The sequence below is a fragment of the Prionailurus viverrinus genome, chromosome B4 (assembly GCF_022837055.1).
Source record: "Prionailurus viverrinus isolate Anna chromosome B4, UM_Priviv_1.0, whole genome shotgun sequence".
NCBI classification, from domain to species: Eukaryota; Metazoa; Chordata; class Mammalia; order Carnivora; family Felidae; genus Prionailurus; species Prionailurus viverrinus.
This window is the reverse complement of record NC_062567.1, coordinates 72,702,519-72,726,050: the sequence shown is the minus strand read 5'-3', so window position 1 is coordinate 72,726,050 and position 23,532 is coordinate 72,702,519. Positions and strand designations below refer to the sequence as shown.

The 23,532-nt window shown below is 42.2% G+C and overlaps 2 protein-coding genes across 2 annotated transcripts; both read right to left on the bottom strand.

Moving 5' to 3' along the window:
- Window positions 1-10,359: 10,359 nt before the first annotated feature.
- LOC125169478 (lysozyme C, milk isozyme) lies at window positions 10,360-13,139 on the bottom strand. The gene is made up of 4 exons (XM_047864860.1): window positions 12,872-13,139; window positions 11,477-11,638; window positions 10,850-10,928; window positions 10,360-10,504 (listed from the first exon to the last, which is right to left on the bottom strand). Exons 1-4 carry the CDS (start codon window positions 13,008-13,010, stop codon window positions 10,438-10,440), a joined length of 447 nt encoding a protein of 148 aa, XP_047720816.1. The 5' UTR covers window positions 13,011-13,139; the 3' UTR covers window positions 10,360-10,437.
- A 4,951-nt stretch (window positions 13,140-18,090) lies between these two features.
- Window positions 18,091-19,232, bottom strand: LOC125170606 (olfactory receptor 11A1-like). The gene has a single exon (XM_047867292.1). The coding sequence runs from the start codon at window positions 19,230-19,232 to the stop codon at window positions 18,180-18,182; it is 1,053 nt and encodes a 350-aa protein (XP_047723248.1). The 3' UTR covers window positions 18,091-18,179.
- Between the last annotated feature and the right edge of the window lie 4,300 nt (window positions 19,233-23,532).

The following is a 23,532-nucleotide window of genomic DNA, read 5'->3' as shown; positions in this document are numbered from 1 at the left end:
TCCTTATATTCCTTTATAAACCCAACTGGCAATAATTTATTAGTGTTTTTACATATTCCTAGATTCCTAGATTTAGTTTTCATATGTACTGGGATTTTTTGCACCTGAGTTTGGCCAGTAATTTTCCTTTCTTGTTTTGCTGTCATGTCTATATTACCCTCATAAAATGAGTTGGGCTTCTATCATCTCTTTCCATTCTTTGGAATAATTTGTGTAAGTTTAGAATTATTTCTTCCTTGAATATTTAGTAGATATGGCCTGTGGCACTGTGGGACTGCAGGTGTTTTCATTGTTGTTGCTGTTGCTTTTTGTGGGAAAATACTTATTTTCTGATTGAATTTATTTAATGGTAAATGATTGTTAAATGTATTGTTTCTTGTGTTAATTGTGGTAAGTTATATTTTTTCTAAGAATTTTCCCATTTCATAAACTTTAAATTTATTACAAAGTTGTTTGTAATATAATCTTATCTATTGAAGACTGAATCATATTAAGTGATTTTCTTTTTTTCATTCCTGTTATTGGTTATCAGTGCATTCTCCATTTTTGGCTTAGTCTCTCCAAATGTTTATCAATTTCCTTTGTCTTTCCTGAGAACCAACTTGGGGTTGAGTTGTCCTTTTCTATCGGATTTTTTCTATTTTATTGATTGTGCCTTTATCTTTATTATTTCTTCCTACTTTCTGCCTCTAATAAATCTATTATTTTTATATCTAATAATGCTTTTGCCTTAAAGTATATTTTGCCTGACATTAACGTATATATACCAGCTTCTTTCAATTAGTGTTTGCATGTATTTCTTTTTACCATCATTTTATTTTATTTTTAAAGTTCATTTATTTATTTATTCTGAGAGAGACAGAGAGGTAGAATCCCAAGCAGGCTCTGTGCTAACAGCAGGGCTTGATCTTATGAACCATGAGATCATGGCCTGAACCAAAATCGAGAAATGGATGCTTGACCAGCTGAGCCACCCAGGCATCCCACCATCATTTTATTTATTTATTTATTTATTTATTTATTTATTAATGTTTATTTATTTTTGAGAGAGACACAGAATGCGAGTGGGTTGGGACAGAGAGAGAGGGAGACACAGAATCCGAAACAGGCTCCAGGCTCTGAGCTGTCAGCACAGAGCCCAACGTGGGGCTCCAACTCACTAGCTGTGAGATCATGACCTGAGCTGAAGTCGGACGCTCAACCGACTGAGCCACCCAGGCGCCCCTTTGTTTTCTTTTTATTTTTTAATTGAAGTCTAATTGACATAGACTGACATAGGATATCCTATTAATTTTAAGTATACATCATAGTGATTTGATATTTTTATACATTATGACATGTTCCCCATGATAAGCCTAGGGTCCATACCATCATTTTAGATTAAACTTTTCTCTTTTTTTTTTAAGTTTATTTATTTACTTAGGGAGAGAGAGATTCCCAAGCAGGCTCTGTGAAGTCAGCACAGAGCCAGACGTAGGGCTCAATCTTACGAACTGGGAGACCATGACCTGAGCTGAAATTAAGAGGTGCACACTCAACCGACCAAGCCACCCAGGCTCCCCACATAGTATATCTATTTTAAATAATAGTATTTTTTAAATGTTTATTTTGAGAGGGGGGAGGGGCAGAGAGAGGGAGAGGGAAAGAGAGAATCCCAAGTAGGCTCTGAGCCCCCAGTGTAGAGCCTGACACAAGGCTTAATGCCATGAACTGTGAGATCATGACCTGAGCTGAAATCAAGAGCTGGACACTCAACTGACTGAGCCACCCAAGTGCACTTTAAATTATAGTATTTTTAAGTCAGTTTGGAATGGTTCCTTCTTGAATAATTATTTTGCCAAATTGGTTATTTTATAATTATTTAAAATGTTATATAATTCCATAGTAAAAATTATAAAACAAAGCATTTTTTTGAAAAGCATATACCTTTATATAAATTTTATAGTTACTTATTTATTTTTTTATTAAAAAACTTTTTTAATGTTTATTTTTGAGAGAGAGAGAGACAGAGATAGAGACAGATAAAGAGGGAGACACAGAATCCGAAGCAGGCTCCAGGCTCTGAGCTGTCCACACAGAGCCCAATGCAGGGCTTGAACTAACAAGCTGTGAGATCATGACCTGAGCCAAAGTCAGACACTTAACTGACTGAGCCACCCAGGCACCCCTATTATTCTATTTTAAAAATATAAGTATAGACATTTGGATTATCTCTTAAAGGTTGGACCTAGTGGCAACTTGTATTTCTTTGTTTTAGTGCCCTCACTCCAATACCTTTCCCTCATTCATGGCTCAGCTTTATGGTATTCTTCTGATTTTTTGATGATGGACACAGAGGTAATTTTTACATGCCAGTATGCAGAATGGAATGTCTTCCGATGCCCAGAGATTACAAGAAATAGGGAAGCAACTTTGGCAAGAGACTGAAATGTGAAGGTTGAAATGGCAGGCTTAATGTCAGGGTTGAAGTGATGAAATGGGAATGGGATTTTATGCAACTAATGTGTGTTCAAAAATGGGTACTTTGGATTATGTACTATTTCCCATGATGTCCAGCAGCAATATAATATCCTAATATTTTGCAAATGAGAATGCTGTCTTATATGTATTAGCACCCAGGTACCCCTGCGCCATTCTATATTTTTAAGGTAACTTTACATGTGTCTTCTCTGATCCATTATGGATCTATTTTTTGGTTGAATTCTTTAAGGTCAATTATACCTCCATGTATAGGTCTTGGTGGGAGTACTTCATTTTGCTTCTCTATATAGCCTATTCATGACTTTATTTTCTTCCCTTCACACTTTTACTCTACTACCTGCTTTCTCACTTGCTTTGTATTTGAACATTAATTGATAAATAAGTGAACCTAGAACCTACAACCTTTATTGAGTACCTACTAATGTTCCCAGTATTATGCTAGGCTCTTGGGCAGGTAGCTGGCTTGCTCCTGCCCTTTTGGTGCTCATACTGTAGTATGAGAGGGAATTCATTCCCATCTCTTCTCACACCCCCATTCTGGAGCACTGAGTCTTTAACTCCAAGCAATACTTCTTTTTTTTCCATCAGTCCCACTTGATGGCATCTTCTCCTAAGCTTGTATCTGTACTTGGTGTCAGGGACCCCCTTGGAGGCAAGCGCAAAAATAACTAGCGCAAATTCTGTAGTTTAGTGCTCTCAACTACTTTCTCCTTCCTGCCATGGCACCATGTTCACATCAGGGTCATGATTCCCACTGCCGGATGAGTGTGGCAGAAGTACTGAGGCAGGCCTATTTCTGGGAAACTCAGTCTCCCAGAATTACTTTGGCTCATGGACTCACCACTGACCTTACCAAATGTGTAGAATTGCATTGGACTTTAGGATGCTTTCTACTCAACCCTCTTTCCTTCCCTCTCTCTTTTATAAGGGTCGGGCATGCTTTGTAGTCTGATGGCACCCAGTTTGTAGCACTTTGTTACAGCAGCCCTAGGAACCTAATACACTTGGTTAAGTCAGTAATATTTATGGGTCTTGGTTTCCTCACTTTTTATAAAAGAGGATTGTGGGGCACCTGGTTAGGCATCCAGCTCTTGATTTCGGCTCAGGTCACAATCTCATGGTTTGTGAGATCCAGCCCCAGGTTAGGCTCTGTGCTGTCAGTACGGAGATTGTTTGGGATGCACTCTCATTCTCTCTCTGTTCCTCCCACCTCTCTCAAAATACATAAACTAAACTTTAAAAAAAAAAAAAAGAGGGGATGTCTGAGTGGCTCAGTCAGTTAAGCATCTGACTGGATTTCGGCTCAGGTCATGATCTCACACTTCATGGGATCCAGCTCCATGTCAGGGTTTGCACTGACAGTGCTGAGCCTGCTTGGGATTCTCTGTCTCCTCTCTCTCTTCCCCTCCCCTGCTCGCATGCTCTCTCTCTTTCTCAGATAAATTAACTTAAAAAAGGATTGTAGTAAATTATATATGAAATTCTTTGGGCAAATTAGTTAATCTCTTGTGCCTTAACTTCCCTTTCTGTGAAATGAAGATGAATCTACAACTGCCTGGCACATAGAAGCACCAAGTAAGTGTAACCCAGTGGAATTAGTACTAATAACAGCAGTAGTAATTCTTCCAGTTCTGGCAATCTATAGTATGTCACCAATCCCAAAGGATAAGGAATTTAGGTATCCAATGAATGCTGAGAAAGAATGCTTAACAGGAGGAGAAATGTCCTGTAATTTAGAGATGAGGACCAAGTAAGGAGTGGAACAAGCAGAAAGAAGTCCTAAGTAGCTGTGACAAAGGGTCAGATGCAGGCAGAAGGGCATTCTTAGAGCAATAGGTCCTCTCACCTCCCCCACTAATGCAGGGGGAGAAATTTATTCTCTCATAGTTCCAGAAGCCAGAAGTTTGAAATCAAGGTGTTGGTAGGCCCATGCTCCCTCAGAAACCTGTGAGGAAAGATCCTTCCTTTCCTGATCCTGGCTTCTGGTGGTTGGCCAGCCTTTTTGGCATCCTTTGGCTTGAAGCTTCATAACTCCAATCTCTGTCTTCATCACATGTCATTTTCCCTGTATTTGTGTCTTCACATGGCTGTCGTCTTAGAAGGAAGCCAGTCATATTGGATTAGGGGCCCACCCTACTTCTCATGATCAGGTCTTCACTAATTACATCTGCAAAGACGCTACTTTGCAAATAAGTTCACATTCCAAGGTTCTGGCAATTGGGACTTTAACGTATTTTTCTTGGGGGCCACAATTCAACCCATAAGAGCAAGTAGTTAGTGTCAGAGCTGATGTAAGACTCCAGATAGACTCATGAGTAAGATCACTTTATATGGAGCACTGTACCCGTCTGTATTCTTGTAATGAATTTATCCCAGTTGTGTAGAATATTAACTTTGAAGTTTTAGTTGAACCTTTTTCCTTTGAGGTAGAGTGCAGTTTTGAGATTTGTATCTTATTCTTGCTTATGGTAGACTCTTAACAGTTTTTCTTTTCTTTTCTTTGTTTAAAGTTTATTTATTTATTTTGAGAGGGAGAGAGAGTGCAAGAGCAGTGGAAGTGCAGAGAGAGAGGGGAAGAGAGAGAGAATCCCAAACAGGCTGTGCACTGTCACTGTCCAACGCAGGGCTCAAAGTCATGAACGATAAGATCGTGACCTGAGCCTAAATCAAGAGGCAGTGGCTTAACCGACTGAGGCACCCAGGCACCCCTCTTTTTTAAAACAGCTTTGGGGCGCCTGGGTGGCTCAGTCGTTTAAGCAGCCGACTTTGGCTCAGGTCATGATTTCGCAGTCCGTGAGTTCGAGCCCCATGTCGGGCTCTGTGCTGACAGCTCAGAGCCTGGAGCCTGTTTCAGATTCTGTGTCTCCCTCTCTCTGACCCTCCCCCGTTCATGCTCTGTCTCTCTCCGTCTCAAACATAAATAAACGTTAAAAAATTTTTTTAAAACAGCTTTATTGAGGCATAATTGATATAGAATAAGCTATACATAAAGTATACAATTTGCCAAAATATACATTTTGACATATGTATAAACTCATGAATAATAATAAACTCATCACAATAAAGATAATAAACATATCCATTCCTCTGAAAACATTTTTGGGTCTTTGTGTAGTGTCTCCCCTACATTTCTTCCTTTTTTTTTTTTTAATGTTTATTTTTGAGAGAGAGAGTGCTAGCAGAGGAGAGGCAGAGAGGGAGGGAGACAGAATCCAAAGCAGACTCCGATGCAAGTCTCAAACCTACAAACCATGAGATATTGACCTGAGCTGAAGTCAGATGCTTAACCTGCTGAGCCACCCAGGTGCCCCTCCTCCACATTCCTTCTATCCCCTTTCCAAAGCAACCACCGATCTGCTTTCTGTCACTATAGATTAGTTTGCACTTTCTAGAGTTCTATATAAATGGAATTATATAAATTTGTATAAATGGGATTATATACTCTTTTTTGGCCTGACTTCTTTCATTTAGCATAATTATTTTGAGCTTTAATCACATTGTGTGTATCAATAGCTCCTTTTTATTGCTGAGTAGTGTCCCCTTACATGGATATATTGCAATTTCTTTATTCCTTATACGTTGATGGACATTTGGCTTATTTCCAGAATTTGGCTTTTACAAATAAGGCATTTATGGACACTTTTGTACATGCATTTGTATGCACATACACTTCCTTTATTCTTGGGTAAACACATGAGTGTGATGGCTGGATCAAACTAAAACGTCGTTTGCCAAAATGGTTTTATCATTTTATATTCTCGTTAGTGGTGCATGAGAGTTTATTCCTCCGCATCCTCGTCAACAACCCTTGGTATGGTCAGTCTTTTCCATTTTAGCCATTCTAATGAGTGTATAGTGGTATCTCGTTGTTTTTGTTAGCTTTACACTTGTGATTAATGACGTTGGTCATCTTTTCATCAGATGCTTATTTGCCATCCATGTATCTTCTTTGGTGAAATGTCTGTTCAATGTTCTCCTACTCTTGGCCATACCTGTCAGAGAGGATTTGTAACCCTGATGTCCAAACTTTTCTTTTCCTCCCTTCAAACCGCAAGGTTGAATATATTGCTCAAATAAGGATTTCTAAAAATGTGAACAACAAACTCATTCTGCTTTTTCTGGAGAAAAGGAAGCTTATTGGTTTTGAGTAAAATGATACAGTACGAGATCAGAGCATTAATTGTGTGTGGCATGAGTTCTTCCCACCAGAGAAGAACTCTGCTAACTCCACGGCTGGGTGTTCTCTATCCTGGGATCTTCTCTGCTGTGGGGTGAAATGTTTGCTTGCCTTTCTTTCCAGTGCAGCTTCCTTTGGTGTAGCAAAAAGGAAAAAAACAAAACAAAACGAAAGGATGAGGTTTTAGGGCCAATGTTTTGTTTGATTCCGCAGCTCTGAGGCAAAATATTTCAAAGTCCAGTTTATATCTGGATCTTGGGAAGGTGAAAAAAGTCTACTATTACCTCTTCTGTTGCTTTCTGTTAAATGTTTATTTTTTTAAATTAAAAAATTTTTTTTTAAGTTTATTTGAGAGAGAGAGAGAGAGACAGACAGACAGAGCATGAGCAGGGAGGGGCAGAGAGAGAGGGAGACAGAATCTGAAGCAGGTTCCAGGCTCCCGAGCTGTCAGCACAGAGCCCCACGTGGGACTTGAACTCATGAATGGTGAGATCATGACCTGAGCCGAAGTCAGACGCTCAACCGACTGAGCCACCCAGGCGTCCCTAAATATTTATTTATTAAATGAGTGGAAAAGTTCGTAGCTGGTTAGAATCATAGATGTGTGTCTGTTCCTTCTTCTAATCTCAGAGATTAGAAGTGTGTGTCTGTTCCTTCTTCTAATCTCAGAGATCTCAGAGAGCTCTGAGATGAATAAAAGATAATAAGAGCAGCCATATGGATAACCAGTTGATTCAGCACCATTTATTAAAAATACCATCCTTTCCCCACTGCAATACCTTTGTCCTATCAGTTGGCCAGGTTTGTGAGAGTCATCATTCTGTCCCACTAATCTATTTGCCTATCTGTACCCCCATACCGTGCTATCATAATTACTATAATTTTGTAATAGGTCTTGACATTTGGTAGTGTGAGTCTTCTGGTTTTGTTTTTCTTTACATTGCCTCAGCTATTCTTCAGATGATTTTTATAGAATTAAAAAGAACATTGTTGCATTTTCAGGGGTGAATAAAAATAAGCATCCCAGAGGAGACAAAATTTTTTTGTTTCACAAATGCCTAACCAACATTTACAAAAACTATGTATACACTCCCATCATTGGTTTATTCAGGGAGAGGAAAGGAACTATATTAGATTTTGATTGAGGGCCCATTTATATTAGTTACTGGTTGGATTATTCTGGGTAGGGAATTTAGATTTCCACCCTGGGTTTGTAATATGGAAAAGGGCAAGGCCCTCATCTAAATCTCTTTTCAGAGCAACTAACCACAAAGTAAAGGCTCAGTAAATATATTTTAACTAAATTAATACAAATCCATCAAGGGAAGTACAGCATCTGTATCCTCACAGTAAAGAGTCCTGCTGGTAATCTAAGTGAGGGGTAGGATTTGTGGTGGTCATGTAAAGGGGATGACTCTGAGAAGACACAAGGGTGGGAAAGAGTATTAGTTTGTTGTTGTTGTTGTTGTTATGTCTCAAACTACCTCAAAACTCAGTGGCTTATAACAGCATTTTTTTTTTCCTGCTCCTGGGTCTGGTGGATTTTTGATTGAGTGGAGGGGGAGGGGACTCTAGGAACCAGGATTTGGGCTGGTTTTAAGTCTGTTCCACATGTTTCATTCTGGACCCCAGGTGGGGGTGAGGGGACAGTGAGTACCTGGGGCATGCTCTTGTCGGGCAATCACAGGAGCACAAGGGGTCAGATGAAACCATGAAATCACATTTTTAGTTTCTACTTGTGTCACATCAGCTAACATTCTATTGGCAAAGCAAATCACATGACCAAGTTCAACATCCATGTGGTGGGTGGGTACTCTGTCCATTGTAGTGCTCTGGAATATCCCATGACAGAGGGGGGAAGGAATTGGGAATAACCATTCATTCTAGTACAGGAAGGGACAGGGTGCTTGGATGGTCGTGAGACTACAAATATTTAAAAAAGAGATTGTGGGAATCTGTTTTGCATCTTTAGTTGAATCTTCCATTGACAGTCTATAAAAGATGTTGGAGATGCCAAGAAAAGAGCTGGAGAGAGGAGGGGAAAATTCCTTGGACAGAGTTGGTGTGCTCTCATTATCTGAGGGTGACCATGAAAGTCATGGTACCTGCCTGAGTTTTTATCCAGAGGTGGAAGAACCTTGCCCACAAGATATATGTAAACGGATGGTGGGGCACAAAAATACTGTTATATGAAAACATTTATACCATAGGAATGTGATTGTGATTTACTTTCTTAATGATTTATTAATTACTGTGGCAGAAACTACTAGTTGTCCATCCAAATCCATTTCCCCTTTTTCCTGTAATAATAGTATTATTAACAGGCCCCGGGCTGTCTAGCTGGTACTGTTTCCTAAGCCCCATTGCATCTGGGAATGGCTGGTGATTATATTCTGTCTTTGGAGTATTAATGGAAGTGACATGTGCCTCCTTCAGGCCTGGACCTTAAAACATTGCATGTATGTTTCTCCAAACTTACTCCCCATCCTCAATTTAGAGCATGGAGTGTCTTCAATCTAGCTTTGTCCTTGTAGGACAATACCCTAGGGCAGTGCTTCTCAATTTCTTTTTTAATGCATAAGTAACATCTGGAGAGCTCATTAAAACAGATTAATGAGCTGCCTGAGCAGCTCAGTTGGTTGAGTTTCTGACTCTTGATTTTGGCTCAGGTCGTTATCTCACAGTTGTGAGATTGAGCCCCATGTAGGGCTCTGTGCTGAGTATGGAGCCTGTTTAAGATTCTCTCCCTCCTTCTCCCTCCCCCACTTGCATGCACTCTCTGTCTCTCTCTCTCAAAAAATAAAAATAAAAAAATTTAAAAACCACAGAGATTAAAACAGTGATTCAGTAGGTCTACTGTGGGCCCAATAGTTTGCTTTTTTTAAAAAAAAGTTTTATTTATTTATTTTGAGAGAGGGAGAGAGCCCTTTCACAGGCAGGGGAGAGCCAGAAAGAAAGGTAGTGTAAGAATCACAAGCAATCTTCACACTGTCAGCTCAGAGCCTAATGTGGGGCTAAATTTCACAAACCGGGACATCATGACCTGAGCTGAAATCAAGAGTTGGATGCTTCAATGACTGAGCCACCCAGGCACCCTAAGAATTTACATTTTTAACAAGTATCCAGATATTGTTGATGCTGTTGGTCTGTGGACTGCACTTCGAGCAGCACTGCTTTAAAGGGTGGTGGAAGTGCAAGATGGAAGGAATCTGAATTTCTGAATGTCTGGGTGGGACAAAGGAGCTTGTCTATGCACCTTGGACTGTTTTGTGAGGATGCCATGTTTTTGGGGTTCTGTTATAGCAGCTTAGTCATTTACCCTAGCCAACATAATCATCCTGACATTCTGCCAGTCCTTCTCTATGTCTAAACTGAATGTTTCCCACAATTTTCTTCTCTTTCGTCTTGAACTCTCCTTCATGGTGATGGAGAATAATATCAGCCACCTCTACCTAATGAATTTCATAAGAGCTTACATCAAGAATGCTATATTCAACTGTCAGTTTCAGTCTCAAGCAGTTCTCAGGAAAGGATTTTCCTTAACTGGCTTTCCAGAGGAGATACAGGGAACTTCAGTGATGGGCTTGGAGAGATGAGGATCTTCAGCTGTCTATAGCAGGTAGCAAGTCTCATCATAACCCAGTCCTTAAACATGATACTTAAGACAGCTGAACTTGAGTAACTTTTATTTTGGAGGCAGAGATGGGGGAAGGGGGATAGAAATTCAGAGTTTCCAAGAACTTGGCCACTTTCTCCAGGAGCCATATTCAATGACAGTCTCACAGATTACAACTGGCTAGATATCTGGACAAATCCTTGTTTCTGCAGTGTCTTACCCAGGCCACCCTGAGAATAGAGAAATACAGCATAGATCAGAGGCAGGGGCAGGAGTGTATAGTGGCTCAGCTGAGAGGGGATGTAGGGTCTGCAGTCTGGACTCAGTTTATACTGTGGGAGAGGCTCAATAGGGAGGGTTTGCCCGTCTAAGAACATGTGCCACAGAGATGCATGGGGTGAGCACATCACGGTATTACTCTGCCTCATTTCACATCGGGAGAAGAGTCTCAGCTCCCTACAAAGCCCAGGGAGAATCCTACGGCAGAGATGCTGCTTATTTTATCAGCATCCTGAATACTGTCTGGGTCCATCCCTGGCAGCGTGGCTCATCATTGCCCTGCATGTTCTGCTTACCAGGCAGACATCCCATTAGGATCTTTCACGACCCTCTTGGCACAGGCGATGTCATCACTGATGTTGTCATCCAGAAACCCTAGAAGGAAAAGTGGCTGAGCAGGGAGGGAAAAACCCCTTTTCCTGTTTCATTAATCAATGAGTTTTTGAGAGGAATTCCTATAGGAAATGGAGCCGGAGTCAGAAACCCTCTATCTCTGGAGCTCTTCTGTGGGTTTGCCTTCTGTTTGCCTGGGTTTTCTTGCCTTGCTTTGAATCTGCCTCTGAGCATTGTTCCTTCTGGAGGGCACCCAGGGCATACATGAGGGTCCTGGGAGAACCTCTGTTTTCAGGAAAAACTTAGTGTGTTCAGAGTGCTATGTGGGGTACGTGGACGGGTGACACAGTCATGTGTGTACGAGGAACAGGATGCCATGTATTGAGGGATGGGAGCCCAGGAAGGTGAGGCTTAGTCAGAGGTCATTGTATCTTTCTTCCTCCTTTCTGGCAGGAAGAGCTCTGTGGAAGACTGTTTGGGCCCCTTTCTTCCCTATCCTCAACTTCTACAGCACTGGCCAAGGGTCAGGTGTTAGGGAGCAGTGCACCTGCCCCATGTCACCCAGCCCTCAGAGGGGAAGGTGTCCTTACTACTGCACATTGTGTTGCAGGCATTTGCTGAAGGGGAGGAGTTATTTTTGCACCACCACTTGCTGTTGATCTGGAAGATCCCATAGTCACTGCTGCCATTGTCATTTTTCCCATTGAAGGCCCGGGTGTTGAAGTTACTCTCATGCTCAGCCATGCAGACCCCTGTGTCAGAGAGAACAAAAGGTGTGGCTAGAAAAGGAGGATTGTTTCGTGATGAGACACAACTTCTGCTGTACTAGAACTGCCATAAAGTCCCCTAAGACTCAAATGAAGAGACTATGAGGTCCTCAATGTTATATTTATATGTATGTGTGTACACACACACACACACACACACACACACACACACACTTTAAGTAGGCTCACACCCACCATGGAATCCAACGTGGGGCCTGAAATCACGACCCTGAGATCAAGACCTGAGCTGAGATTAAGAGTCAGACACTTAACTGACTGAGCTACCCAGACACCCCTAGATTTATATTTATAATCCATTGTGTATTCCTCATCCTAAGCAATAATTAGCCCATGATAAGTATGTAATAACAATTTGTTAAATAAATGCATTTGGGATGCCCAATAATCAATCAATCACAGTCTGTTTCCCAGTCTACATTTCCAGCCTCATCTCCCAGCCAAATATCTAACTCTTGCCTTGTATATTTACTTTTTGCCTTCTATCCCCAGGTATATGGAAGGGAAGAGGTGGAGAAGTAATGGAGGGGCATCCTAGAAAGGGAGCCCAAAAAAGCTATCCTTGAGAGGGAGACAGGAAAGGATGTTTGGCATGAAGAAAAATGAAGATATCCAAGGGAAATTGAAATAACTTTATGTGTTGTGCCTAATGGGATGGGTGACCAAGATTCTCAATCCTTCTTGCACTTTGTCATCGTCTCCTCTTCTGTTCTCACAATTCCCTTCCAACTCTCTTGTGACACGGATAGAACAGACTTTAGACAAACTCAGCAGATGGAGGTTAGTTTTTGGTGGACAAAAGGGCAGGGGAGAGGGTGGGAGGCAGCACCAGCTCTGCTGCAGGGACCTGGACTAAAAAGGATGCAGATGAAAGCCAAGGTGATGGGAGCAAACTTGCAAGTGGTTAGGTGAGTTTCTGGATGGGTCCAAGGAAGTATTCAAGGGCACTGGGTGGGAAGGTGATTTCGGGGAACAGCAGAAGAAAATCTATTACAGATCAAATAATCCCTGGTGGAAAGAGAGAAATGGAGATCCTGATAGGAATGACAAGGCAGCAGAGGTGGAGACAAGAGGAGCATTCGGGGAGTGCAAGAGAGCAAATGGGTAAATGAGTAAATCACAAGGTGAAAAGGGAAAGATTGTTTGGTTGGGGAAGAAGGCCTCTTTGAGCAGATAGAATGATGGATGGTTCATACTCACAGTTTGCCAGGCTGTAGCCGTGGAAGCCATCCATTCCCTCTGCCTTCAGCTTGCGGGCCAGCTCACACTTGGAGAAGATTTTGGCCTCATATGCTGCAAAGAAGCAGCCGAGGAGGGAGATGATCAGAATGGACCTCATTTCTGTAGCTGGTGGAACCCCAGTCTGCTATGTCCAGGATGCTGTTGTCTCTTATACCCTACGGGCACAAAGATGTCTCTGATTGGGCAATAATGCTGGCAGCTCTGCCAGGAAGGATATGGTTGCCCAAGGCTAATTCCCCAAACTGGCCCTGCCAGGGTGAACTTCAGGGAAGGGGATGTAACCAAGAATAATACCAGGAATAAAGTCTCATTTTGGTGGGGGTGGGTCCTGTATTTGGGCAAATGCATGAGGAGGTAAAATGGGGAGAGATGGGAGTTGGTAGGAAAAAGTATGGTTTTCTTTTTTTCTTTTTCTTTTCCTTGCCTTGCCGTGCCTTGCCTTGCCTTGCCTTGCCTTGCCTTTGCTTTCCTTTTTTGAGAGAATGCAAGTCAGAGAGGGGCAGAGGGACACAGAGAGAGAATCTCAAGCAGGTTGCATGCTCAGCGTGGAACCGACTCAGGGCTCGATCCCTTGACTCTGGGATCATGACCTGAGCTGAAATCAAGAGCCAGATGCTCAACTGACTGCACCACCCAAGTGCCCCACCAGTATGATTTTCAAGCCTTGTGCTTTTGTTGGAATGTCCCCGAGGGGGTTGTCCCTGTGTGCTTTGCTGAACTTTGGCTCATTATCTGTGCTTGGCTGAAGGTATTTTCCTAGTCAGTCTAGTGGGGGGAATCCATGATTGGCATCACTGAGTTTGGAGAAATTGAGGATCTTCTGGCATCAGCAATCAGTAAACTATAAGTTGAACAGGAGACTACTAGAACCTATGTTCATAATATCTCTGTGTCTGAAAGAAGTCATCAGATCTAAACCTCCAACTCTACTTGAATTCTCTCTAGTATCTATGTAATCAGTGATTGTCAAACATCTTGTATTAGTCAGTGTTCTCTAGAGAAACAGAACTATGAGGAGATACACATGGTTAGAAAAAAGCTGGGGTGCCTGGGTGGGTCAGTCAGTTAAGTGCCTGACTTTGGCTCAGGTCATGATCTCGCGGTCCATGAGTTCTAGCCCTGCATCGGGCCCTGTGCTGACAGCTCAGAGCTTGGAGCCTGCTGCAGATTCTGTGTCTCCTTCTCTCTTTCTCTCTCACCTCTCCTCTCTCTCTCTCTTTCTGAAAAATAAACATTAAACAATTTTTAAAAAGAAAAAAGCTGATTATTTTTATTAGAGCACAAGGCCTTGATTTCAGTTAGATGGATAGACATTGTGAAGGAAGAATTATCACTATATCAGTACTTTCTTTAAAAATTTTTTTTTCTTAATGTTTATTTATTTTTGAGAGAGAGAGAGGGAGAGAGTGTGTGCACAAGCTGGGGAGGGGCAGAGAAAGAGGGGGATGGAGGGTTTGAAGTGGGCTCTGCACTGACAGCAGTGAGCCTGATGTGGGGGCGCCAACCCACAAACTGTGAGATCATTCCCCTACTCCTCTCCCTTCTGGCAACCATCAGTTTGTTTTCTGTGTTTATGGGTCTCTTTCTGCGTTTTTTGTTCTTTTTTTTTTTTTTTCTTAGATTATACATATGAGTGAAATCATATGGTACTTGTCTTTCAGACTTGAGATTTTTTAATATTCTCTAGTGTAAATTTATCTTCCAACTGCTGATTTTTTGGCCATTTTGTGGACTGAGGTTTTTTCCAAGTCTTTTATAATGTTGGATCTCAGACTCATTTTGAGTGCGAGAACACACGTACACACTCTCAATTCCTGGTCATTAAGCTATGTACTCTCTCGCCTCCTCAGATGTGCTCTGGATAAGCTTTTGCCTCAGACAGGAGCAGGCAGCAGTTTTTCCCATCTCTCTTTAATAAAAAGAGACCCTGTTCCCAGCCCCTCCTTTCTAGAGTGACTTTGGCTCCAGTTGCTACTGCAAGTGGAGAAATTTTGGTCTCTGTTAACCTGCAGGAGCTGAACTTATAGCTGCCTCTTGCTATAAGGTCTTCAGCTTCAGCCCTACTCACAGCTTTTATTAGTTTCCTTATATTTGTGGCCCATGGAGATTTTATTTATTTATTTATTTAAATTAAAGAAAAGTTTGTGTTATTTATTTATTTATCTGTTTATTAAAAAAAAAGCTTATTTTAGTTTCGAGAGAGAAATAGGGCACACAAGGGGGAGGGGCAGAGAGTGAGGGGAACAGAGGGTCTGAAGCAGGTTTTGCGCTGACAGGGACGCTGGGCTCGAACTCACAAAACTGTGAGACCATGACCTGAGCCAAAGTTGGATGCTCAACTGACGGAGCCACCCAGGCGCCCCTGGAGATATTTATTTATTTATTTATTTAATTTATTTTTAAAACCTATTTATTTTTTAATGTTTACTTATTATTTTGAGAGAGACAGACAGATCGCAAGTGCAGGAGGGGCAGAGAAAGAGGGAGACATAGAATCCGAAGCGGGCTCCTGGTTCCTAGCTGTCAGCACAGAGCTTGACATGGGGCTTGGACCCACAAACCGTGAGATCATGACTTGAGCCGAAGTAGGCTTAACCGGCTGAGCCACCCAGGTACCCCTATTTTGTTTTTGAGCTATTATATGCCTTTTACACTTTTTCCTTTTCATTTTTTCATTTATTTTTGTGTGCTTGCTTTATGTAAGGTATCTCAAAGCATGGACTTACAGTGCAATATTGAACAGAAGTCCTATTAATAACTGAAACATTTTAATGCAATCCATTAAAAACCCAATCTGCTTCCTTTTTTTTTTTTTTTTTTTTTTTTAAAGCAGTCTTCACGCCCAGCACAGGGTCCAACACCGGGACTGGACTCACCACCCTGAGATCAAGACCTGAGCTGAAATCCGGTCTGATGATTAACTGACTGAGCCATCCAGGTGCCCCTACCTTTTCATTAGGAACAGAAACGTGTGGTCCAAGTGGAGGAATGTGGGAATGGCTTCTGGAACCCTTCCTTTCTCCTTTCCTTCTCCTACTTCTTTCCTTTCTTACCCCTTCCACTTGTTGTTGTTTACTTTCCCTTCCATTGTCTCTCCTCTTCCCCTTCCCATCTTGTCATTTCCCTGTTCCCTGTCTTCCTTCCTCTCCCATCTCTTCTCTTCTTTTCTACTTTCCTTCTCTCTCCTCTGGAGTTTCTCTTCTATTTAGGTCCAGTTTTCTTATAACCTGGTGTCCTCCCAGAATTCTCAACCCTTTAATGCCAGGTAACGAGAAGGAACAGCTGTGCCTCATGTGTCTATGCAGTCAGGTTCCACTCCAGGAAAGGGCTGGTCCTCGGTGATGTGACCCAAAGGGACAGGGTGTCTCCTGACTTCCCTTGAGGAAAGGGAGAGTGAGGGGAGGATGTTAATATTTGTTAAAATGTGTCACAGGCCAAGTAAAACACAGAGATAGAGGACTTTATTATATGTATTTTGTTTCATTGCCACAACAACCCTGTGAAGTATGTATGTGTCTGTCGTATTTATTATTGGTTTCATATCACGGATCGGAAATCTGAGGCTCAAAGAGGTGCAGTAATTTGCTGAAGCTGGTATGAGGGAGAGCACAGATCAACACAGATAGGCGTGCCTCTTTCCTCTACCACAGTACTATGTGCATTTGACCAGTTATTCAAATGGTGACACGTTAGGAATTTCTGGCTTCAGGAGTAGGCACAGGACTGCTTGTGGCAGGGGATGTCAGGTGATGGTTGCGGGGGAGGTGAGGAGAAGGGCTTGGAACTTTGTCAAAACACTGGAAATGATATTGTAAAGGCAGCCACATGCTTTACGCAGGCCTTGGGACCCACACCTCCCCGTGCCTCCACGACAATTCCCAACTTGGGTCTACACCCAGGTTGACTCTGTTCTCAATGCCTCTCACACAGAAGGTGAAGGAACCCCTCTGGGCGCATGAGGCATGCATCCTGAGGAAGCTGCTGGGTTCTTTGTTTGGGGAACCTGATGTGCATCCTGTATATTCTGTGCTGGCCTCCAAGACACTGTTATAACACAGGATTTCACTTTTGACTTTAATGCAAAGAATAAACATCACAGAGACATTTTTTAATACTCATATACAGCCTAGGTTCTGACCACTTCCCAAGCAACCTTCTAGGCAGGGACATTTTCTCTTTGTTTTTTCTTGCTCTGTATTTCCACTCCACCCAGACAGGGCTGGCTATCTCAGGTTTCCTCCAGATCCTCTTGCTGGCCCTGTACATTCTGTACATCTCCCTATCTGGTACCCATCACTCAGGGTTGCATCTCTCGACATCCATGAGGAACTGGGAACTATATTCCTTTTTTTTTTTGGTCATTTTTCCTGCTATTATTCCTGTCACCCCTGAGAGCCATGCTCTTTCCCTACACTGAGAATCACCTGTGGCATTTGTTACATGCAGATCCCTGGGCCTCGCATCTAGAGATTCTGATTCTGTAGGTCTGATGAAGAGCCTAGAAGTCTTCATTTGTAAACAGCTACTCTAGATCATTCTGGTACCAGGTGGTCCACATCCCATACCTTGAGAAATATGTTGATACAATTCAAATAAAAAAATTAGAATTTTTTGGTGTCATTTTTAAGAGGTTTCGAAGATTTTCTGATAGAGGGAAAACTACAGAATTCTCTTGTTGAGTTTAATTTATGTCTTTCTTTTCTCATTTAATTGTCTCCTTCCTTTTCCCTACTTCCTACCTGTCTGACATCAACAACAGGAGGACTAATGGGAACTCTCAGAGCAGTGGCCCAGTTGGCCTCTTGGGCTGTAGGTATGAATGGCTGACTCCTCCTCTCCCAAGGGGATGCCTTGTCTGGATGCAGGGGAACTGGCTTTCGCACCATCGCTACCTACATCACTGCTCCATAGACTTTATGCTCAAGTCTATCTCTGTTTCTGAGATTTCATTTGAAGCATGTCAGGAGATGTTAATTGTGGTCCTCATTACCATCTCCCTACCCCTTCCTTTTTCTATCTGCCAACCTTAGTCTTGCCATCTTAGATTAATAATTTGCAGATGTTCCCCACTTGGTATTGTTCTCTGCTCTTTCTTGCATTCTTTTCCATATTCATTCATTCGTTCGTTTTTGTCAACTAATATTTATGGAGTGTCTATAATATTTTGGCCCTGTATAAGGCATGAGATTTTGATCCCTACCCCATCCCAACTGGAAAAATGAAGTTACGTTATTTTGTCAGACATCTATTTTCAATCCCTCAATATTCATCTTTTCACTGTGGTCTCTAGTCCTCTAGACTTTGAGGAGGGGGCTAAGCTGGAATCCAGGAAGAAGTCGCTTGCTGTCCTATTCCCCCTCAGTGGGGTCTCACTTGGGATGAGCTGTCCCCAGAGCCTATGAAGGGCCCCCTTTACCTCTTGGTTCTTGAGGCTGTAAATAATGGGGTTGACCATAGGGGTGAATACAGTGTAGAGGACAGAGAAGGCCTTTCGGAGCAAGGGGGCCATGTGGTCTGTTGGGGCTACATAGACCACAATGAGAGTGCCATAATACACCCCGACCACACTGAGGTGGGAGGAACAGGTGGAGAAAGCTTTCTGTCTACCATGGCCTGAAGGTATTTGCAGCACAGTCCTTAAGATGAAGGCATAGGATGCCACAATCAACAGGAAGGGGACCAGTGTCAGAAAGCCTGAGATGCTCACTCCAGCTGCCCACATAACCCCCACATCTCCACAGAACAGCCCTACAACTGGAGCAAAGTCACAGAAGTAGTGGTCGATCTCCCTGTTGCCAGGGCAGAGGGTCAGAGGGGCTGCCAGGGCCAGAGTGAAGGCAGAGAAAGAAAATCCACTGACCCAGACTCCAGCAGCCAGGCAGCCACACAACCATGGGCTCATCAGGACAGGGTAGCGAAGCGGGTGGCAGATGGCCAGGTAACGGTCATAGGACATAGCAGTTAGCAGGAGGCACTCAACTGCAGCCAGCGAGGCAAACATGTAGAACTGGACCAGACAGCTGACCAGTGAGATGGCCTCCCTCCCTTTCAGGAAGCTCTGCAGCAGCTGAGGCATGATGTTGGAGGTGTAGCCAATCTCCAGCAAGGAAAAGTGGCAGAGGAAGAAGTACATGGGTGTGTGGAGTGTCCGACTGGAGGCCACAGCCAGCACGATGAGGGCGTTGCCCCCAACTGTTACCACATAGATGGCTAAAAAGAAGGTGAAGGGGAGGAAGCCCAGGTGTTGCAGCTCCCCAAAGCCAACCAGGATCAGCCAGGTGGTCTGGTTTTCACTATCACCACTGGACTGCTTCCTCATCTAGATCTGGGCCCAAGAGAAGAGAAAAAGGTTAACTTTAAATTTTTTAAATGTTTATTTATTTTTGAGAGAGACAGAGACAGAGGCAGAGTATGAGCAGGGGACGGGCAGAGAGAGGGAGACACAGAATCCAAAGCAGGCTCCAGGCTCTGAGCTGTCAGCATAGAGCCTAACGCGGGGTTCGAACTCACAGACTGCAAGATCATGACCTGAGCCGAAGTCGGCCATTTAACCAACTGAGCCACTCAGGCACCCCTAGAAGAAGGTTAACTTTAACAAAGATCCTATTAGGACCACACACTATACTTGGCTTATTTATTTATTCATCACAGCAAGCACTAAAGATAGCCCTTATTGTCTCTTGTATATAGAGGAGAAACTGAGACCCAGTGGGATTAAGTCAATTATTTAAGGCAATTATGATGGAGTCATGATGTGAACCCAAGTTTGCTTGACTCCAAATCTCCTTCCATAGTCTACTATCCTATAGTGCTTTCTCAAATCCTTCCTGAGTGATAGAAATATCGGTATCAGAGAGCAGCATAGGGCTCTTCCAGTCATTAGTGAGCTGTTTACTGACAGTCTTGGCTGAGCATCAACAGCAGAACCACACCAGGTGACCTCTTCTGGAGGGGTGGGAGGAGTACCCATTACTTAGTGGGGAGGTGGTCCTACTCTGAGGTCATGCACATTCCTGAAGTAACCCCTCATCTCATACTGTTATTCCCTTTCCAAGAAAATGAGATTTGGAAATTTTGATGAGAAATCTATAGCATTTATTCTATGTGAGATACAATCTAGAAAGATCTGAATTAACCTAGATTCCACTCCCCTCGGAAGCCATTCCTTTTCCTTGGAAAAGTGGCCTGGTGACCATTGGTAAAGCCATTTTCAGAGTCCAGAGTGCTCACAAGTAAAGCCATTTTCTTTTTTTTTTTTTCTTTTTTTTTTTTTTTTTTTTCAAATTTTTTTTCAACGTTTTTTATTTATTTTTGGGACAGAGAGAGACAGAGCATGAACGGGGGATGGGCAGAGAGAGAGGGAGACACAGAATCGGAAACAGGCTCCAGGCTCTGAGCCATCAGCCCAGAGCCTGACGCGGGGCCCGAACTCACGGACCGCGAGATCGTGACCTGGCTGAAGTCGGACGCTTAACCGACTGCGCCACCCAGGCGCCCGTAAAGCCATTTTCAAACTGTGCTCAGACTCTAATCAGTTTATTGGAAGCTGAGAATATTTCCTTTTTTTTGGCTTGCTGCCCTATTTCTCTCTACAGGTCACTTGGTCAATTTATCTCCCCTAATGTCAGTTATTTAGACATTTCTACCCTGTAATAAGATTCCTTCTCTTAGTCGTTAACAATACTACACTAACACCAAACACAGACGAAGACCTTGATCAGTATTTGTAGAATGAATGAATAAAAGAATAAATAAATTAATTAATCACAGTAATTTTCCAATGATAAATTGCCACAAAAAACTTGAAGCATCTGATTATTAATGATTGGTCTAGGGAAAGAGGCATTTAAATGATTGCTAAAATAAGAGAGGGAATCTCTGAGTTCTTCCCTAACTGAGGGAATATTGGTATATTGTCACTCAGAGTTTGAGATGGAACCATGATTAAAGTTGGAGATGGAAGCCAAGTAGGTGTGTGTGTGTGTGTGTGTGTGTGTGGTAGGGGGAAGAAACCAGAAAGCCCAACATGATAGAGAGTTTTCTCATTTTTGAAGTTAAGAAAGATGACATTCCAGGGGCACCTGGGTGGGTCAGTTGGTTAAGGGTCTGATTCTTGATTTTCGCTCAGGTCATGATCTCACAGTTTGTGAGATTGAGCCCCACATTGGGCTCTGGACTGATAGTGCAGAGCCTGCTTTGGATTCTCTCTCTCCCTCTGTCTCTGCCCCTCCTCCTCAAAATAAATAAACATTTAAAAAAAAAAGATGATGTGCCGCATTAGCAGATGGCAGCAAGAACACATGGTTTTTGTATTCCTTCCCTGGTCTTACCTTTCCCTCTGGTTTTGGGCTTATATCATGCAGACACACATTTTTTGGTCACATGGGGGATACACACATAGAAGGAATAGAATATTTTCAAATGTATTGGATACATATTTTTATCTTTTGCATACTAGTGACTTCTTAAAGAGCTAGAAAGAGATTTAAATTGAGAATGGAATAGATCCTAGGTTTAGCAGAAAGATGGAGCAAGGGAAGAAACTAAAAAAAACTAGTCAAACCAAAACAACCAACCAGTCAACAGACCCAAAACTTCTTAAATCTTGTCAAGTCTCTGAGTCAATGCTTATGATAAAAAAGTTACTGTTGCTCTTGTTAACCAGTTAATTTGACCTTGGTCCCTGGTAAAATTATTAAATAGATGCTTTATAGAGCACGTGGAAGTCTCATAAGGAGACATCACCAGAAGCTAAATAATGCTACTAAATATAATGTCAAACCTCACATAATGTCCCTTAATGGTAGTATTAATAATTTAGTAGATCAGGAGAAAGGAGTAGAAAAAGGACATATTAATTTCAGTAAAGCTTCATAGAAAAGATAATGACTGTGAACTTAAAAATAACACTTTTAGTTTGGCTATTATACACCAAAATTTCTCATTAATGATTCTGAAAATCTGGAGAAACATGTCTAGTAAAAAGGAGAAGGCTTTGTCTTCTTGTCTTTACCTCTTTTGGCAGTGACTTCCATAAACAGCAAATATGCATGGCTCATCAAACTTCAGATGATATGAAAACAGAGTGAAGAACCAGTATTATAGGTGATAGAATTATAATTCAAAATAATCTTGTCTTTTGAAATGCTAGACTAAAAACAAGATGAAATTTAACAGGGGCACATATAAAATCGGCTTGTAGGCTTTAACAATCAATTGAAAAGTAGCCATTTATGTGAAAATGATTTGAGATTTTGTTGAGTGTTATGAATTGGGACTTCAGAACTGTGAAGTATGAGGAACATGTGAAGAATATGGAGATGTTTACTCTGGAAATGACAAAATGATGGGAGAATATGATAGCTGTTTTCAGGTATTGGAAGGATCCACCTCACCCCAGGATTTATTTATTTTATAGCTGGAGTTTGTACCTTTTGACCACCTTCATCCAATTCCTTCCTCCCCCAGCCCCCTGGAAGGATTCTTATAAAGAAGAGGGACTAAAGTTAGCTCATAGGTGCTCAGAGGGCAGAACAAGGACCAAGGGGTGATGATGGTGGAAAATCCATATCCACCTACCTGTGCTGGTTTCAAAGAGGTGATTCTTATGGGGTTGACTATTATTATTTACAGCATGATATTGGGGTATCAAAATAAAGTGAGGCTCATTGGACAGGATCAGAGGGGAGGAAATGAAGTTCCTTCCTAGAGGCTCCAGGAGTTGGCAAATAATGGGTCCCATTCATTGAAACATACTGGAATAAGCACAAGACACTTAAAAAATATGGCAAGCTCCATTCTGAATTTGTTTAGGTTGGTCAGAGGTGGTTCTCTCTGTTGGCAGAGAGTAGTGTTGAGCCAGATGCACCCTAGACACTCAGATTCAGTGGAAAGGGAGCCTGATCTGCTTTGGGCTTTGAGTCAACTCCTCTCCTGGTTGTTCTTACCTCCAGACTAAATTCTTCTGTCAGCTGTCAGCTCTGTGGACTTTATGCTTCTCTCTTATGGAGTCTCCATGTTACTGGCTTCCCCTACTCCAGAGTGCTCACAGACCACTATTGTCCTTATTCTACATGTGCTGCAGTGGACACTACTGCCTTTTCTAGAGCAGGGCAACCTCCTTCCCTTGTGGGGGGAAGAAGAAGAGCCTCCTGGGGAGGAGATGTAGCTTGGAGCTAACTGGAGCAGCTGCATCTGTGTTTTAGTTCCAGGGGAATATTCTGGTCCACCAGGGACCACATACAGGTATTTCACTCACTAATGACTTCTTTCTTATGATATAGGGAAAGACTGGAAAGACATAAAAATAGCCACAATTAAGGCCAACATTTATCTAATACTTTATAATTCACAAAGCAAATATTAACTTATTTAATTAATATCCAATGCTCAGGATGAGCCCCAGGGTGAAATGTGAGTATGCTGTGATTTGGTCTTGCAGCATTGGGATGGATTATCTAGAGGATGATCTCTAATGGCTAGATCAGCAGTCTTTCTGTTGTGGTATGAATTAGGACCTGGGGTCCTACTTTAATCTCTTAGCAGGGAGGAGGCAGGAAGAAACTGCCATGTAATTCTGTAGATAATTTGTTCTGTTTAGTTTGATAGTTTAACATCAC

What these genes read in the sequence shown, in the direction of transcription:
- LOC125169478 (XM_047864860.1), bottom strand. Translation starts at nt 13,010, where the DNA reads ATGAGGTCCATTCTGATCATCTCCCTCCTCGGCTGCTTCTTTGCAGCA. An exon ending in CGGCTACAGCCTGGCAAACT is followed by an intron (nt 11,639 to 12,871) that starts GTGAGTATGAAC and finishes TCTCTGACACAG; the next exon opens with GGGTCTGCATGGCTGAGCAT. An exon ending in CCTAATGGGATGTCTGCCTG is followed by an intron (nt 10,505 to 10,849) that starts GTAAGCAGAACA and finishes CTCTATTCTCAG; the next exon opens with GGTGGCCTGGGTAAGACACT.
- LOC125170606 (XM_047867292.1), bottom strand. Translation starts at nt 19,232, where the DNA reads ATGAGGAAGCAGTCCAGTGGTGATAGTGAAAACCAGACCACCTGGCTG.